This window comes from Lithobates pipiens, unplaced genomic scaffold (genome assembly GCF_037356315.1).
Source record: "Lithobates pipiens isolate NorthernLeopardFrog02 unplaced genomic scaffold, aLitPip1_a1.2 Scaffold_16, whole genome shotgun sequence".
NCBI lineage: Eukaryota > Metazoa > Chordata > Amphibia > Anura > Ranidae > Lithobates > Lithobates pipiens.
This window is the reverse complement of record NW_027507748.1, coordinates 247,415,499-247,431,536: the sequence shown is the minus strand read 5'-3', so window position 1 is coordinate 247,431,536 and position 16,038 is coordinate 247,415,499. Positions and strand designations below refer to the sequence as shown.

The window sequence follows — 16,038 nt, the reverse complement described above, 5'->3', positions numbered from 1 at the left end:
AGATTTTAGGAACCGGAACGGATAGTCAGACAAGCCAAAACCTCAGGAAGCCAGAAGGAATGTCAGCCAAGCAAGTCTTTAACAGGAGAGCATCTCTAGATATGTGACCAAGGCGAAGGCAGAGATCATCTGGACTGGACAGCTTAACCACTTTGTGCCTGCACTATAGACAAAAGACGTCTACATTGCGGATACCAATTGCCGGTAGGACGTCCCTGAACGTTCTCCTATTTACTTTACCTCTGCGCGCCTCCGTGGGCGTGCATCGGGGAAGTTCTGTGTTGGCCATGTCCCTTGACACAGATCATGCTAAATGGCCAATCACAGTGGTCATTTAGCACTCGATCAGCGTGTCCAATGGGGGGTAGACATGTGCAAAAGGAAAAAAAATATATATTTGTTTAGTTTCGTTTCGTTTTAATTCATTAATTAATTAATTTCGTTTAGTTATATTTGTTAAATTCGTTAAATTTGTTTTCGGATTTCGTTTCGTTTTCTACCCAATTCGAAAAATCGGTCGTATTCGAAAATATTTCAATCAAATTCGAAAATATTTCTACCGGATTCAAAATGATTTCAACATGATTCTAAATTATTTCAACCGCATTTAAAACTATTTCAACCGGATTCGAAAATATTTTGCGACCCGACTTTAGGGCCATGTATCTCGGGGTCACTTGGTGCTAGAAACCCCAAATTTGATACTGTAGTGCTAGTTCTATTGTGTTTGCATACCAAATTTGGTGTTTCTATCTATAAGTGACCCCTAGATATGTGGCCCCAAAGTCGGGTCGCAAAATGCAATTCTCTGCTGCAGAAAAGTGTTTGGCATATTGCCCATATCTGGGGTCACTTGGTGGCAGGTGACGTAGCAAGTGGACAATCCACAACTTGGTCACGTGACACTCATGGCCGGTCATGTGCACTTGTGGCAGGTGTTGTGGCAAGTGGACAATACACAACTTGTGGCAGGTGACGTGGCAAGTGGACAAATACAATACACAACTTGTGGCAAGTGGACAATGACATACAGCATATGCACTTGCCTTGCAATCAACATCCGTGACTTCTTTAATCAGGCATGCTGACAACTTCATTATTACCATAAATATAAATGAAATAAGATGTGTGTGTTTTTTTTGCACTGGTACACTGCAAGTATGAAAAGTTGATGTGACAGATGTATATAAGTAAGTATAAGTAACTAACCATCTTCCAAAATTTCTAATTCAAATAGAAAAGATTAGAACAGAATAGAAAAAATATATAATTCTGTGTGGCTAGACTGTGAAAAAGTCCCACACATGTGGTATCGTAATACTCAAGAGGAGTAGCAGAATGCATTTTGGGGCATTATTTGTGGTATGCACATGCCATGTGAGAGAAATAACCTATTACAATGGCAATTTTGTGGAGAAAAAAAAAATCTTCATTTTGCAAAGAATTGTGGGAAAAAAATGACAACATCAAAAACCTCACCATGCCTCTTACTAAATACCTTGGAATGTCTACTTTCCAAAAAGGGGTCATTTGGGGGTATTTGCACTTTCCTGGCTTGTTATAGTCGCAAGAAATTCTATAGGCCACCAGTACATCAGGTGTGATCATTTTTTTATGATTTGCACCACAACTTTTAGCCTCTCTAACTTTCACAAAGACCAAATAATATCCACTAATTTGGGTTATTTTTAACGAAGATATGTAGCAGTATAAATTGTGGCCAAAATTCATGAAGAAAAATTTATAATTTGCTAAATTTTATCACAGAAACAAATAAAAATTTGTTTTTTTTTTCAACATTTTCGGTCTTTTTTCATATATAGTGCAAAAAATAAAAAACCCCAGAGGTGATCAAATACCACCAAAAGAAAGCTCTATTTGTATGAAAAAAAGGACAAATAATTAATTTGGGTACAGTGTTACATGACTGAGTAATTGTCATTGGAAGTGTGAGAGCACCGAAAGCTGAAAATTGGTCTGGGCAGGAGGGGGGTTTAGTTGCCCAGTAGACAAGTGGTTAAGTAGGCAGCACTTCACGTCCGGGCCCGAGAAGTAAACAAAGTCGTGGGATGCGGCAGAAAATGCTGGGATCGTGCATTTTTTATTTATTTTTTGATCTCAGCCTTTCCTGACTAGAGGCCATCTCTCCATAAAGAGGACCTGGCGTGCACTATTTCTATTACAAGGGATGGTTACATGAATATACAATAATATACAAATGTTTGTTACTCCAGCATTTCATGTTCCTGATAAGTGCCTGCTGCACCATGTACTTGTATGAAGAAGTCTCCTGTTCTCTTTGTTTTGCTTCATTTGTGTGAAATCCCTGGTGTTCCTGACAGTCCCTCTGCTTTCCTATTAAAAACTGACACGCCAGGCTTGAGAGCACACCATGGTCAATTCTCTAGCTGTGTTCTCCTTCAATAATCAGACTTGTCCTGACACCCCCACCCCTGTACAGCTATCCACTGGGACACTCAATATGCTGCTGTTTCTCCTCTCCCAGCTCTTACGCAACTGAGAACAGAAGAAATGTGATCAAAACGTTTTTTTCAGTTTTTTTATACCTATACACAAATGTTTGCCTTTTATTTCAATTTGAATCAAAATGGGTTGTTTTACACGGTGACGGTTTACAATTACTCTAACTTGCAATTTTAGAGTGCTTGCATAAAAGATGCTGTGTTTCTGCTTTGTTATTAATGTTATGTTACCAGCATCATCTGTATTGCTACCATTTTTATATTGTTCTTTTGACTCATACCCAAAGAATGTATTCCATGTGTGTTGTATGATGCCAGCTCTGTGCTCTGACCTCTGTTATGTCTTTCTTATTTGTGAACTGTTTTATCAAAGTGCATGACTTTTGTTCCTTTCCTTTTGATTGTTCCTGTCTGTTGTCTGCAGGCCAGTTCTGGAGTAAAGCAGTGGAACAAACGCTGGTTTGTCCTTGTTGATCGTTGCCTCTTCTATTACAAAGGTACATATAGCGACTGGCTCAGTTTTAACATCTGCCTAGTAAGTTAGTGGAAAATTATTTTTATTGTCTGGACAGATGGTTAGAAGACCTATGCCCCATCTGCTACTTGATCACATTTCACCTTCTGTATATTCTGTATATGGAAAAAGCAGGGTTTAAATAATTAATCAGTGCTGTATTGTTTTGTGTGTTCTGGTGAATTTACAAATGCCTATTTACATACGCATGTGTAAAGGTGCTGACATTAACTCCAAGAGAAAATTTTTACTTTGGTATGATCATTTAACAGCACAGCAGTCTGAAGAATTCTTCGGCAGTGAAAGTGTTTTTATATCAGGTGTATAACCAGTGCTTTGTTTTGACATATGTTAACCTCCCATGTTCTCTGACTGCGGAGTTGATCATTCTTCACAACACCCTGCTATATCGTTTCCAAAAAATATGTTTGTGCCTTTATCACTAAATAATTCATGATCAGCTGCCTTTTTCTTTCCATTTACTATACTTTCTGTCTGTTATGTTCACATCCTATTGGTAAGGTTATCCTATGGCGTCTACTGTAATATTTTTTCATTTCCCTCCTTATTCGTTTATATCACCTTTTACTCTGCATTTCTCATATTCAGATGAAAAAGAAGAAGGGATTTTGGGAAGCATCCCCTTGTTAAGCTTTCGGATTTCTCCTGTTCAGCCATCAGATAACATCAGTCGCAAATATACTTTCAAGGTCAGTAATCTTTAGGTAGATATAAGGAGTATTTTTGTAAATTACCAGTTTCATGTTATAACTGCATTTGTCTGGCTATTTTTGCATATACAATACAGTTGATAATGCTTACTGGGCATTGATTTAGTGGAGAATGGTTTGTTTATAGAAACATGTTTGACTTTATCAGGTTAATCAGGCATAACTGGGAGGTTTTTTAACCAAATGTACTTATAAATATTCTGTATTAGAGTAATCACTTGGTTGTTTATAGCAAAAACATACTTAAAAATGTTGTATACCGCTATATATTATTGAAAGCGCCACTTCCCAAGTGAATATACAGAAAAGAAAGTCTCTAGGGAAGCAAAGAAATAAAAGTGACTTTATTGGGGTGCATATACAGTATCTTAACTTGAATTGATCGAAGAATTTGCAAAACATGTACCTTTTCTTAAATACCATAAATTTTTATTTTATACATATTTAAAACTATTTCTTAAAATAAATTTAGAATCATATTTTTGTATAACAATCAATACACTAGAAAAGCTAACGTTTCTGGGGAAATTGTGTGAAGTGTTCTTGCCTCCACCAGTAGTCTACAACTGGAGTGGACGGAGTAACTGGGAGGAATGGCTTGAGTAACTGTTGTATGGTTGGAGTGGCTGGAGTAACTGTGGAAAGGATGGAGTGGCAGAGTAACTGTGTGGAGTGCCTCATAGTTACATATAGGCCCCTTTCATACTGGGGCGGTTTTCAGGCGCCACAGAGCTAAAAATAGCGCCTGAAAAAACCGGCCCCTTTCACTCCAGTGTGAAAGCCCGAGGGGCTTTCACACTGGAGCCGTGTGCTAGCAGGACGGTGAAAAAAGTCCTGCTAGCCACATCTTTGGAGCGGTGAAAGGAGCGGTGTATTCACCGCTCCTAAACAACTTCTACCCATTGAAATCAATGGGACAACGTGGCTAGCAAAGCGCTAGCGGGCGTAGACCGCCGCTAAAATAACGGTAAAGTGTCGCTAAAAATAGCGGGCGCTTTACCGCCGATGCCCGCACCGCCACAGTGTGAAAGGGGCCTAAAACATACATTTATAAAAACATTAGCAGTATTATCAAGCTTAGCAGATGAAGGTATGACCACATGCATTTGGGGGGTCTGTGCATCTTGCTGTATAATGGAGGTGAAGGTGTGCTATCTATTTGATGATAATCCGTGTTTACAACCACTGTTTCCTGTCAACGCTCATGCCTTGTTTATGCAGGCTGTAAGCGTGTTCACAACCACTGCTCAAAACACAATACACAGGATCAGGATAGCTGTAATAAGTGTGCAGTATTCCTGACTGGAGACAGTGTTGTACCCTGGAGATGTAGATGTGATCCAACAGTGTGTTGTTTTTTGTGTGGTGGCTGCCCAGACCAGTTGGGTATATCCTCTTGAGTAGAGAAAAAAGAGAACTGCGCTAACCACGAATACCCAAAATGAGTAGGGTATATATATGTGCCAGACCCAAAAAATGGGTCTTAGTATCTTAATGTCTCTGAGACCACCTCCAAAATATAGTGCAAACCATATACAAATAAGTGAAATTAACTACAAAAGCAAACCATAAATGCGTGTCAATAATGTGAATTCCCCAAACACAATATGAGTATGTCAAACTCTGTGCATATACCCCTAAAAATTAAACATAAGTAAGATATGAAAAAATATTTGCAATTTTTTTACATAAATGAACTATCAAAAAAATTCGTATTTAGAGACACTCTATATAATGTCCATATAATCATATATCAAAAGATAATAGTAGAATGTCCATATGGTAAACGAACACCAGTGAGGTAAGACTTCAAGTGAAGTGCAGCAGTGAAAAAAACTTCAAACAGCTGAGTTATAAGTGCACAAATTAAGAATCTTCTCCAAAGATGTAATGTGCTTTTCCCATCACCGAATGAGTGAATTGGCTCCTTACCAGATCCAAGCGACCCCCCGTTACAGAGGGTCACCACAGGCGACAACAGTCAAAGGAAATCCGGATAGCGCTTCCTCCTCAGACGATCCCGAATCTTTCACGCGATAGGGTTATGGCTGTTATTCCACATATCACTCCCAACTCAACGTAGTATCACATAGGGAAAAGACATAGGCTCCAGATAGTGTAAAACCAAGTGACTTTAATTTGCAAAAACGAACGTATACACTTACATAAAAGACTTTAAAAGCAGGTTCAAAACAGAAGCGTGCACCGGCCGGATACACGCCAACGCAGAGACCAACCCGTCCTTCCTGGTCCAAAAAGAACGAACACGACTGGGGTGACGTCGACACGTTCGCACCGCCCTACGCGTTTCGTAATAATTTAATTTTTCCCTTTTTTCATATCCTCTTGAGTGAAGACGGTCAGATACTGGCTTCTTTGCTCTGCACAGAAAATCTTTATTGAAGGGAGGCACAGTGGTGTAGTGGTTAGCACTCTCACCTAGAAGTAAGAAGGGTCGCTGGTTCAAATACCAACCAGGACGCTACCTGCCTGGAGTTTGCATGTTCTCCCTGTGCCTGCGTGGGTTTCCTCCGGGCACTCCGGTTTCCTCCCACAATCCAAAGACATGCAGGTAAGTTAATTGGCTTCTGTCCAAAATTGGCCCTAGTATATGAATGGGGACCTTGGATTGTGGCTCCTTGAGGGTAGGGACCAATGAGAGTGTGCAATGCACAGGGATAGGGACAATTGTAGACACTCATTCAGGTTGAACTGGATGGACTGGTGTCTTTATTCAACCGTACTAACTATGAAACTATTAAACTATGAAATCTCCACAGAGTATTATAGGTTGGCAATCCATTCTTTCCAAAGATTCCAAGAGGCCCAGCAGGTTAGTAAGGAATTGACCAATACTGTAATTCGGTGGCCTGTAAACAACACTTGTGTGAACAAAGCTTGTACAGGGGACTCTGGTTTGACAACCAAGAACTTCAAGTCAGTCACATTGTGATGATACTGCTTTTCAAAGGCCTTGACATGGTTTCTGACATACAAGGCGATACCTCCGCCACTTTTACTTGCAATGTTAGGAAGGTTCGTGTACGAGAGGTGTCTGTTGCATTTGAACAGGTGGTAGCCCTCCAGCTGGAGACTTTAAGCAACAGAAGAGCCTGAGAGATGAGTTTCAGTGAAACATAAAACATCTCCAAGTGTCAACTTGTGGTGAGACTTGATATCTTCAATGTGAGCTGGTAATCCTTCTGTGTTGTGATGGATAATGCCGCGTACACACGTAGCGGACTTTCTGAACGGGCTACTTGCCCACACACGGCACTTTTTCAGCGGACTAATACGGCGTACTAAGTCCGGCGGACTATCCGCCGTACTTTTGAAATGAACGGACTCGCCCACACACGCGGAGGAAAGTCCGCTCATTTTGAGCGCATCTCCAGGTAGGCAGGGCCCGCGAAGGAGATGTCGCTTGCCCCGCCACCTGGTAAGCAGGGCTGGACTTTCCATAGGGCTTGACAGGGCTCAAGCCCATGGGCCCCGCTCAATAGGGGGCCCCGCGAGCCCTGTCGGTTTTGTCTTTACACTAGGCATCCGCGATATAGAAGGCTATACAATTGCTGGGAGGACATCCCTGGACTCCCTCTTGTTTACTTCCCAGATGCGTGCCGCGGGCCCATCAGGGAAGTTCTGTGTTGGCAGTGTCCCTCGGGCACAGCCAATCGCAGCTGCCATTTAGCACTGATCTGAGTGTCCAATGAGAGATGATCTCATGAGATCATCTCTCATCGCCGGCTCTCCCCCTCACAGAGACAGCCTGTGAGGAGGGAGAGCGACATGATGCTCGTGAGTAAAAAAAATAAAAATAAAGTGCTGACACTAGCGCCATGATAACCTGTCCCCAGTGCCACCTGTCCCCAGTGCCACATATTAGTGTCATTGTCCCCAGTGCCATCTTTCCCCAGTGCCACGTGTCATCAGTACCACCTGTCCCCAGTGTCACGTATTAGTGTCATCTGTCATCAGTGTGGCATGTCATCAGTGCCGCATATTAGTGCCATCTGTCATCAGTGTCACGTGTCATTGTCCTGGTGCTCCAGGGCCTTCAAAATTGTAATAGGTAGTCAAGAAGTTAGATGTGTAATTTATACTTCTAGAACACGTAACGGTGCTCCCTGCATGTCGGTGCCTCTCTAAGTGGCCAGGCTGTGGAAAAGTCCCACACTGTGGTGGTGTGGTATCCTAATACTCAGGAGGAGTAGAAATAACAATTTATCTTGCACTTTGTTCAATTAGTTTTTTTGTTATATTCTTGCAATTGATTTGTTATGATTGCAACCTCACAAGGTAGTTGATTGTTTGTTTTATGTTCTCATTCTGACCAAGACATTTGTGCATTGTAATAAACACTTGATCACTTTGAACTTTTTTTAATCATTATTGGAAAAAAGCTTTAATCAGTAATAGATTATTACTTTGTTTAGCATTTAACACTGTCTACGGTACCAGTCCCCTTTTAAAAGTAGCTTGGCACTTCAAATAACGGTTGGATCGATTATATTGTTACAGTAGTGACAAATTAATATAGAAGGTAGGGCCCGAAAGTGACTCAAGCCCAGGGGCCCCCAGCACCCTAAGTCCTGCCCTGCTGGTAAGGACTTAAAGGGGAACCCCAACGCCGAAAAAATCCACATCAGACCCTTGTCCGAGCACGCTACCCAGCCACCCAGGAAAGGGGGGGACGAGCAAGCGCCCCCCCCCCTCCTGAGCCGTACCAGGCCGTGTGCCCTCAACATGAGGGGGTGCCTTGGGGAAGGGGGGGCGCGCGGCCCCCCCACCCCAAAGCACCTCATCCCCATGTTGATGAGGACAAGGGCCTCTTCCCGACAACCCTGGCCGTTGGTTGCCGCCTTCTGTTCTTCTCTTCTTCTCTTCAGATGTTGCCTCGTCGCTCTCTCTGCTCACAATGATGGGGGCAAGGCGCGCAGCGACTTATATAGGGACATCACTGGATGTCTTTCAAATGCAATTTTTTTGGAAAAAATACACTGATTATATAAAAATAAAACAGTAAAGTTATAAAGTTAGCCCATCTTTTTTCATCCAAAATTGAATGTTTGTTATGTTTAAATGTAAGAAATTTTCTGTATCACTTAAGGCTGCTTTCACACTGGAGCGGGCAGGCGTTGATGGTAAAACGCTGCCAATTTTAGCGGTGCTTTACCGTCATTTTAGCGCCGCTATTCGGTTGCTAGCGGGGCACTTATAATCCAGCTAGCGGCCAAGGAAGGGGTTAAATGTGCCCGTGAAGCGCATCATATATCGGCCATCGACCGCGGCGATCTCTAAATATCGGCATCGGCCAGAGAAAAAACCCATATCGGTCGACCTCTAACGGTTAGTGCACCAGTCACAAACTGAGTAGAATGTCTGAGCTTGTGTCCCGTTAAGGTTTCTATACATTTTCTATACATTTTCCGAAGGAAATCAGGGCACATTTGTGGGGCCTTTACAGTAAGCGGAATTTCACTTGTTTGTTTGGGACGTGTATACTCCGGAACATCATCTTGTTCGTTCTCATGAAGTGGCTCCCCTTCTTTGCGTTCCTCTATATATTACAACCTATCCAACTCAGCTTCTGGGGCAAAGGTGTTCTAAGCATCTCCAACAGGGCCGTTTTTTTACAAAGTCATCCAAAACTTGTTCCGCAATTCTGTTGTGTTGTTCAAGCTTCTTTTGGTTGCTGGTAACAATTGCAGACAATGCTTGGATTGCTTCGTCTCCTGGAAAGCTCACACAGGTGCCTTTATGAAAATCCTGGTGTTTTGGGAACCTTACAGTTTTCAGTGATGACTCTGAACGGTGGGGTAGGTAGAGTTTAAGTGCCGTAGTAGTTCTCTGGGTCCTTCTTCTCTGAGAAGCGGTGTGGGAGGAGCTATAATTCCCCTCAGAGCTGTGTGGGAGGAGCTATAATTCCCCTCAGAACTGTGTGGGAGGAGCTATAATGCTAAAATTCCCCTTAGAGCAGTGTGGAAGGAGCTAAAATTCCCCTCAGAGCTGTGTGGGACTAGCTATAATTCTCCTCAGAGCTGTGTAGGCGGAGCTATAATTCCCCTCAGAGGTGTGTGAGAGGAGCTATAATTCCCCTCAGAGTGTTGTGGGAGGAGCTATAATTATCCTCAGAGCTGTCTGGCAGGCGCTGTAATTCCCCTCCGAGCTTATTTCAGTTCCAACTCTAGTTTTGAACATTTCACCATTCAGTCCTATGGGACCAATTTTGCCGCAAAGATGACGCTATTTCGTTAACCATTCGGTATATTACTGTCTATGTAGTGTAAAAGCTAGGAGGAGTTAGGGTGGTAAATTTGGCTATAATAAGAATAATATACATATTAAATAACAGTAAGTGGTCTTACTATGCAAGAACACTTAACTAGACAAAAATACCTACATTTTGATGGATAAATTGTGTATGACAAGTAGATCTGGTGGGCGTGAGAGCAATTTATAGAGAAGGAACTAAGATAATTTTTTTAAGGCTCTGTGCTCTAGCTATGACATTTTGGGTGGATTAGGAGATTAGGTCGGGATTGAGTGATATATTAAATTAGGTTGATATTCTGAGGTTTTTTCGGATTGGGTGATATTTGGAGGTTAGGTCATGATTGGGTTATATTAGGTGGTTAGGTCATGATTGGGTTATATTAGGTGGTTAGGTCAGAATTGGGTGATATTAGGAGGTTAGGTCGAGATTGGGTGATATTAGGAGGTTAGGTCGGGATTGGGTGATATTAGGAGGTTAGGTCGGGATTGGGTGATATTAGGAGATTAGTTTGGGACTGGGTGAAATTAGGAGGATAGGTCGCGATTGGGTGATATATTAGGAGGTTAGGGCGGGATTGGATGATATTAGGAAGTTTGGTCGGAATTGGGAGTTTCATTGAATGTCAATGGATGGCGTGAAACACATGGTCATATTGTGAAAACTATCAGGACTATGGCTTAGCCGTGGACATGTGTAGTGGCAGCAGGGATAGCTGAAAATGTTGATATAAAATTTGTGTAGGTGGGCTTGAAAATGAGGGAGTGGTGGCAGTTTAGAAATTATGTCCTGATTTTTCAGCTTTTGTCACCTCCCACTCTAGTTTTAAACATTTCCCCATTCATTCCTATGGAACCAATTTCGATATTTCTTTATCGTACATCATAGGACACAGAGCCTCAAGTATTTACTTAGTGGGTTATGGGCCTACCTTCAGGTGCTGACACTGGTATAACCAATACAGGAAGCTGACTCCCCTCCTCCTTCCAGGAGCACTCCGTTTTTTCGCCAGTGTCTAAGGTGTTGGTCACGAGTGAAGATGTGCTCTGAGGAGCTCCAGGGAGGGATCCATGCTGGATTTAAAAGAACCTCCACAACCGGATCCATCCTCGTCACTGAGGCCAAAGGATGGTACCTGGACCTTGATTAAAGGACGAGGTTTTGCCTGTAAGCTTCTCTCTGAGAGCTGGACCCTAGGAACCAGGACTCTTTTTGGTCTTGCTACATTACCTAAAGGTGTCATGAGGGGTGCTATACAAGGCCCAAAGGAGTGGAACCCCTATTAAAAGGGCCCCAGTCTTTGAAGGTTTAAACTACGCTGCCCGCTGTGATGGGTGAAAGTTGGATCTGTCTGTTAAATCAGCAGTATCCTGCAGCGAGGACAAGGTAAGGGAAGAAGCTGTGCCTTTTCCTTCAATATACCTTATATGCCTTAAAAATGTCTCCTCTATAGGGAGTAACTTACACTATCTATGTACGATGTCTTAGTGTAGCTCTGTCTCAAAATATGTGTGGTCCCAGCGTCAGAGGGGGTTCTTAAAGAAATCTTGTGGGATTTGGTAAAATACAGCAGTTGCTAATACAGAGATGTGCTTTAATCGCATCCTCCATCTAAGTGTATAGGAAGTGTCCTAGATCCCCCACCTTAGACTCTTCTACAGTTAGCGGAGGGTCCAAAAGAATAATGGGGACAGGATGGGATATTGCCCTCAGATGATCGGGAGGAAAGACATGCCGATTATTCCTGTGCGGAGGAAACAATACTTGAAGTTCCTACTTCACAATCTGAAGTACAGAACCTTACAAAGATGGTTCGCTCTGCTTTCATGCTACCCCTAACAGAGTTAGCTGAAGGTCCGGTCTCCTCCTTGTGTTCCTTGAAGCCTTTACAGCCTTTGCATGCGTTTTCCCATCCATGCATTACTAAAAAAGCTAATTTATACCGAATGGGATCATCCAGATAAGCATTTTTCCCCTACAAAGAGACTCAAGTCTTTATCCTATGGAAGAAAGTTACAGCAGTTGACGCTGCGATTTCCAATGTGAAAAAAAATAAAAATAAAGTGTGACTTGCCCAGTGGACAATGCGCCTATGCTTAAAGATCCAACAGATAAGAAGTTGGAAGGTCTGTTTAAATCCTCTTTTCCTTAGCAGGTTCTCTTGCTCAGCCTGCAATTGCAGCTATAGGCATCTGTCAGTCCTTAACCACTTGCAGACCGGACCATTTTGCTGGTCAAAGACCAGACCACTTTTTGCGATTCGGCACTGCGTCGCTTTAAACAACAATTGCGCGGTCGTGCGACGTGGCTCCCAAACAAAATTGACGTCCTTTTTTCCCACAAATAGAGCTTTCTTTTGGTGGTATTTGATCACCCCTGCGGTTTTTATTTTTTGCGCTATAAACAAAAATAGAGCGACAATTTTGAAAAAAACGCATTATTTTTTACTTTTTGTTATAATAAATATCCCCCAAAAATATATAAAAAAACATTTTTTTCCCTCAGTTTAGGCCGATACGTATTCTTCTACATATTTTTGGTAAAAAAAATCGCAATAAGCGATTATTGATTGGTTTGTGCAAAAGTTATAGCGTTTACAAAATAGGGATAGTTTTATAGCATTTTTATTAATCATTTTTTATTATTATTTTTTTTACTAGTAATGGCGGCGATCAGCGATTTTTATTGTGACTGCGACATTGTGGGGGACCCATCAGACATTTTTGACACATTTTTGGGACCATTGTCATTTATACAGTAATCACTGCTATATAAATGCAGTGATTCCTGTGTAAATGACACTGGCAGTGAAGGGGTTAACCAGGGGGTGGCAGTATAGGGGTTAAGTGTTCCTAGGGGTGTGTTACTAACTGTGGTGGGGTCGGGCTTTCATTTAGTGAACACTGATCTCTGCTCCAATCACATGGAGCATAGATCAGCGTCACTAGTTGCTAGGCAGAATGGAGAAATGCTGTTTACACGGCATTTCCTCCATTCGGCCGCTCCGTGAGATGATCGCGGGGATGCCCGCGGCGATCGAGTCCGCGGGTCCCGCGACCGGACTCACGGGGTCCCGACCAGCGCGGGAGCGCGCCGCCGGCGGCGCGCTCCCGATGGCAGGGCGGCATTGAATATTGGATGTACCTGTACGCCAATATGCCTGCCCGTGCCATTCTGTCGACGTACATCGGCGTGCGCTGGTCAGGAAGTGGTTAAAGGACCAGTTCACAGATGCTCTCAGGTGAGCTCCCTGAACAACAAGCACAGGAACTGGCCAAGCTATCTAAAGCATTATGCTTTGCTATAGATGCTATGAAGGATTCTATTCACCAGACATCACACCTTGCACTTGTACTTGTACATATGCGAAGGACCCTTTGGTTAAAGGGTTGGTCAGCTGAAACGCCTTGTAAGAACCTTCTAAGTTTCCCCTTTAAGGGAGAATGATTATTTGGTGATAGTTTGGATAAATACATTCAAACAATTTCCAGCGGAAAGACTACTCTTTTGCCAGTCAAAAGAAAATATAAGCATCCTTCATTTAAACTGTTCGGCCTCCGCCATCAGACCAGGCATAAAGGAAGACCTGGCGCCGCAAGTCTGCAAAGCAGAATACAAGACCTCATTATGAAGAGGCATCTCCCCTCACCAAGGTGGGTGGGGAAGACTTCTGATGTACTCAGAAGTCTGGTAAAGGGAGATTCAGAACAAATGGACTCTCTCCACAGTGTCTCTAGGATACAAGCTAGAGCTTCGAGAGTTTCCAGTGTCTCGTTTTTTGAGATCAAACGTTCCCAAGGATCCAGGGAAAAGGCAATCCCTGTTGCAAGCATTAGACAGATTATTGGCTCAAGCGGTGATCAGACAGATTCCCAAACAAGAGCAAGGTTTGAGGTTTTACTCAAACCTATTTACGGTGCCAAAGCCAAATGGGGATATCAGATCAAGTCTAGATCTATGGAATCGATATCAGTTCCTGAAGATCCGCTCCTTTTGCATGGAGTCAATCAAATCAGTTGTTTCCATCCTGCAAGGAGGAGAACTTCTGGCATCCATCGACATCAGAGATGCATATCTGCGTGTCCTTATATTTCCTCCTCACCAGAGGTTTCTGCGATTCGATGTAGAACAGAAGCATTTTCAGTTTATAGCCTTGCCCTTTGGGCTTGCTACAGCACCTCGGGTATTCACTAAGGTATTAGCCCCACCTCTAGTCAGGTTAAGGGCACAGGGCATAACTGTCTTGGCTTACTTAGACAATCTATTGTTAATAGACCAGTCAGTGGCTCGCTTGAACCAAGGTGTAGCCATTACAAGAAGTTACCTGGAAGGTTTGGTTTGGATTCTCAACCTAAAGAAATCCTCCTTAAAGCCACTAAGAAGGCTGGAGTATCTGGGCCTGATCATAGACACAGCCCAGAAAAGGGTGTTCTTGCCTCCCGCAAGGATCAGCTTCATACAAGAGCTGTTGAGGATGATCAGGTCGAAGATAAATCCTTTAATTCACCTTTGCATGAGGTTGTTGGGGAAGATGGTAGCTTCATTCGAAGCAGTACCCTATGCCCAATTCCATTCAAGACTGTTTCAAAACAGTATCATGTCTGCTTGGAACAAAGCGATTCAAGCATTGGACTTGCCAATGTGGCTGTCCCCATGAGTGTCCCAAAGCCTCAGTTGGTGGTTACTATCTTGGAACCTGCTGAAGGGAAAGTCCTTCAGATCAATTATCTGGAAGGTAGTAACAACAGATGCCAGCCTTTCAGGCTGGGGAGTAGGAGCCTTGCCCATCAACATCCTAGAGATTCCGGCAGTGTATCTGGCTCTAGAAACCTGGACCTCCAGGTTAAAGAATTGTCTTGTCAGGATCCAATCCGACAATGCCACGGTTGTGGCATATATCAATCACCAAGGGGGCACCAAGAACCTCTCAGCTCAGAGAGAGGTGAACCAGACTTGGGCAGAAGAGAATGTCCCATGCCTATCGGCAGTTTTCATTCCGGGAGTAGAGAATTGGCAGGTGGACTAAGTCGCCAGCAGTTATTCCCGGGGGAATGGTCTCTTCACCCCGAAGTGTTTCGGGCTGTTTTGCCAAAGATGGGGGACTCCGGGCGTGGACCTTCTAGCGTCCAGATTCAACATGAAGTTAGTCAACTTTGTGTCCAGGACAAGGGACCCACTCGCATACGGAACAGATGCGTTGGTGACCCCATTCGATCAGTTCTCATTGATCTATGCATTTTCCCCTGATTCAGTTGCTACCTTGAGTTCTTTGCAAGATCAAGCTGGAAAGAAAGTCTGTAATACTGGTAGCACCAGCATGGCCCAGAAGGTCATGGTTCGCAGAGATCATAAAGATGGCAGTGGAGGGTCCATGGCTCCTCCCACTAAGGCCAGACCTGCTATCTCAGGGGCCGATATCCCATCCTACTTTACGAACGCTAAATTTAACAGCTTGGCTATTGAGACCCACATTTCTGAAGAAACATAGGCTTTCCAGGTCAGTTATCTCTACTTTGATTAATGCTAGGAGGCCAGCTTCTAGAGCTATATATTATAGTCTGGAAAGCTTATGTTTCCTGGTGTGAATCCAAGTGTTGGTACCCTCGGAGATATATCATAGGCAGAATTCTTGCCTTTCTACAATTACGTAGAGATGAAGTTGGCCCTGAGTACTATTAAGGGCCAAGTCTCTGCCTTATCAATTTTTTTTTCGAAGACTGCTTGCTATGCATTCTTTAGTCCAGGGTTTCATGCAACGAGTGCTGTGGATTAATCCTCCAGTTAAATCACCCTTATGCCCTTGGGACTTAAATTTAGTTTTGCCGGGGTTACAAAAAACAGCCATTTGAAGCGTAACGGCATGTTCTCTTAGTCCATGGGTCTTCAAACTATGGCCCTCCAGTTGTTCAGGAACTACAATTCCCATCATGCCTAGTCATCTCTGTGAATGTCAGAGTTTTACAATGCCTCATGGGATGTGTAGTTTTGCAACAGCTGGAGGGCCGTAGTTTGAGGATCCCTGCCTTAGTCCTTCTG

General features: G+C 43.1%; 1 protein-coding gene across 17 annotated transcripts in view; it reads left to right on the top strand.

Annotated features, from left to right (window-relative positions):
- The window catches only part of PLEKHA6 (pleckstrin homology domain containing A6), a 1,584,742-nt gene that overhangs the window by 371,887 nt on the left and 1,196,817 nt on the right, over nucleotides 1–16,038 (top strand). For all 17 annotated transcript variants that reach the window (XR_013274469.1, XR_013274470.1, XM_077481247.1 and 14 more), the window contains 2 exons: nucleotides 2,908–2,980; nucleotides 3,607–3,707. Coding sequence is in view for 15 of the 17 variants with exons in the window: in XM_077481247.1 (XP_077337373.1) it covers nucleotides 2,908–2,980; nucleotides 3,607–3,707 (174 nt within the window). In the remaining 2 variants the exon portion in view is untranslated. The remainder of the gene's footprint in view (nucleotides 1–2,907; nucleotides 2,981–3,606; nucleotides 3,708–16,038) is intronic.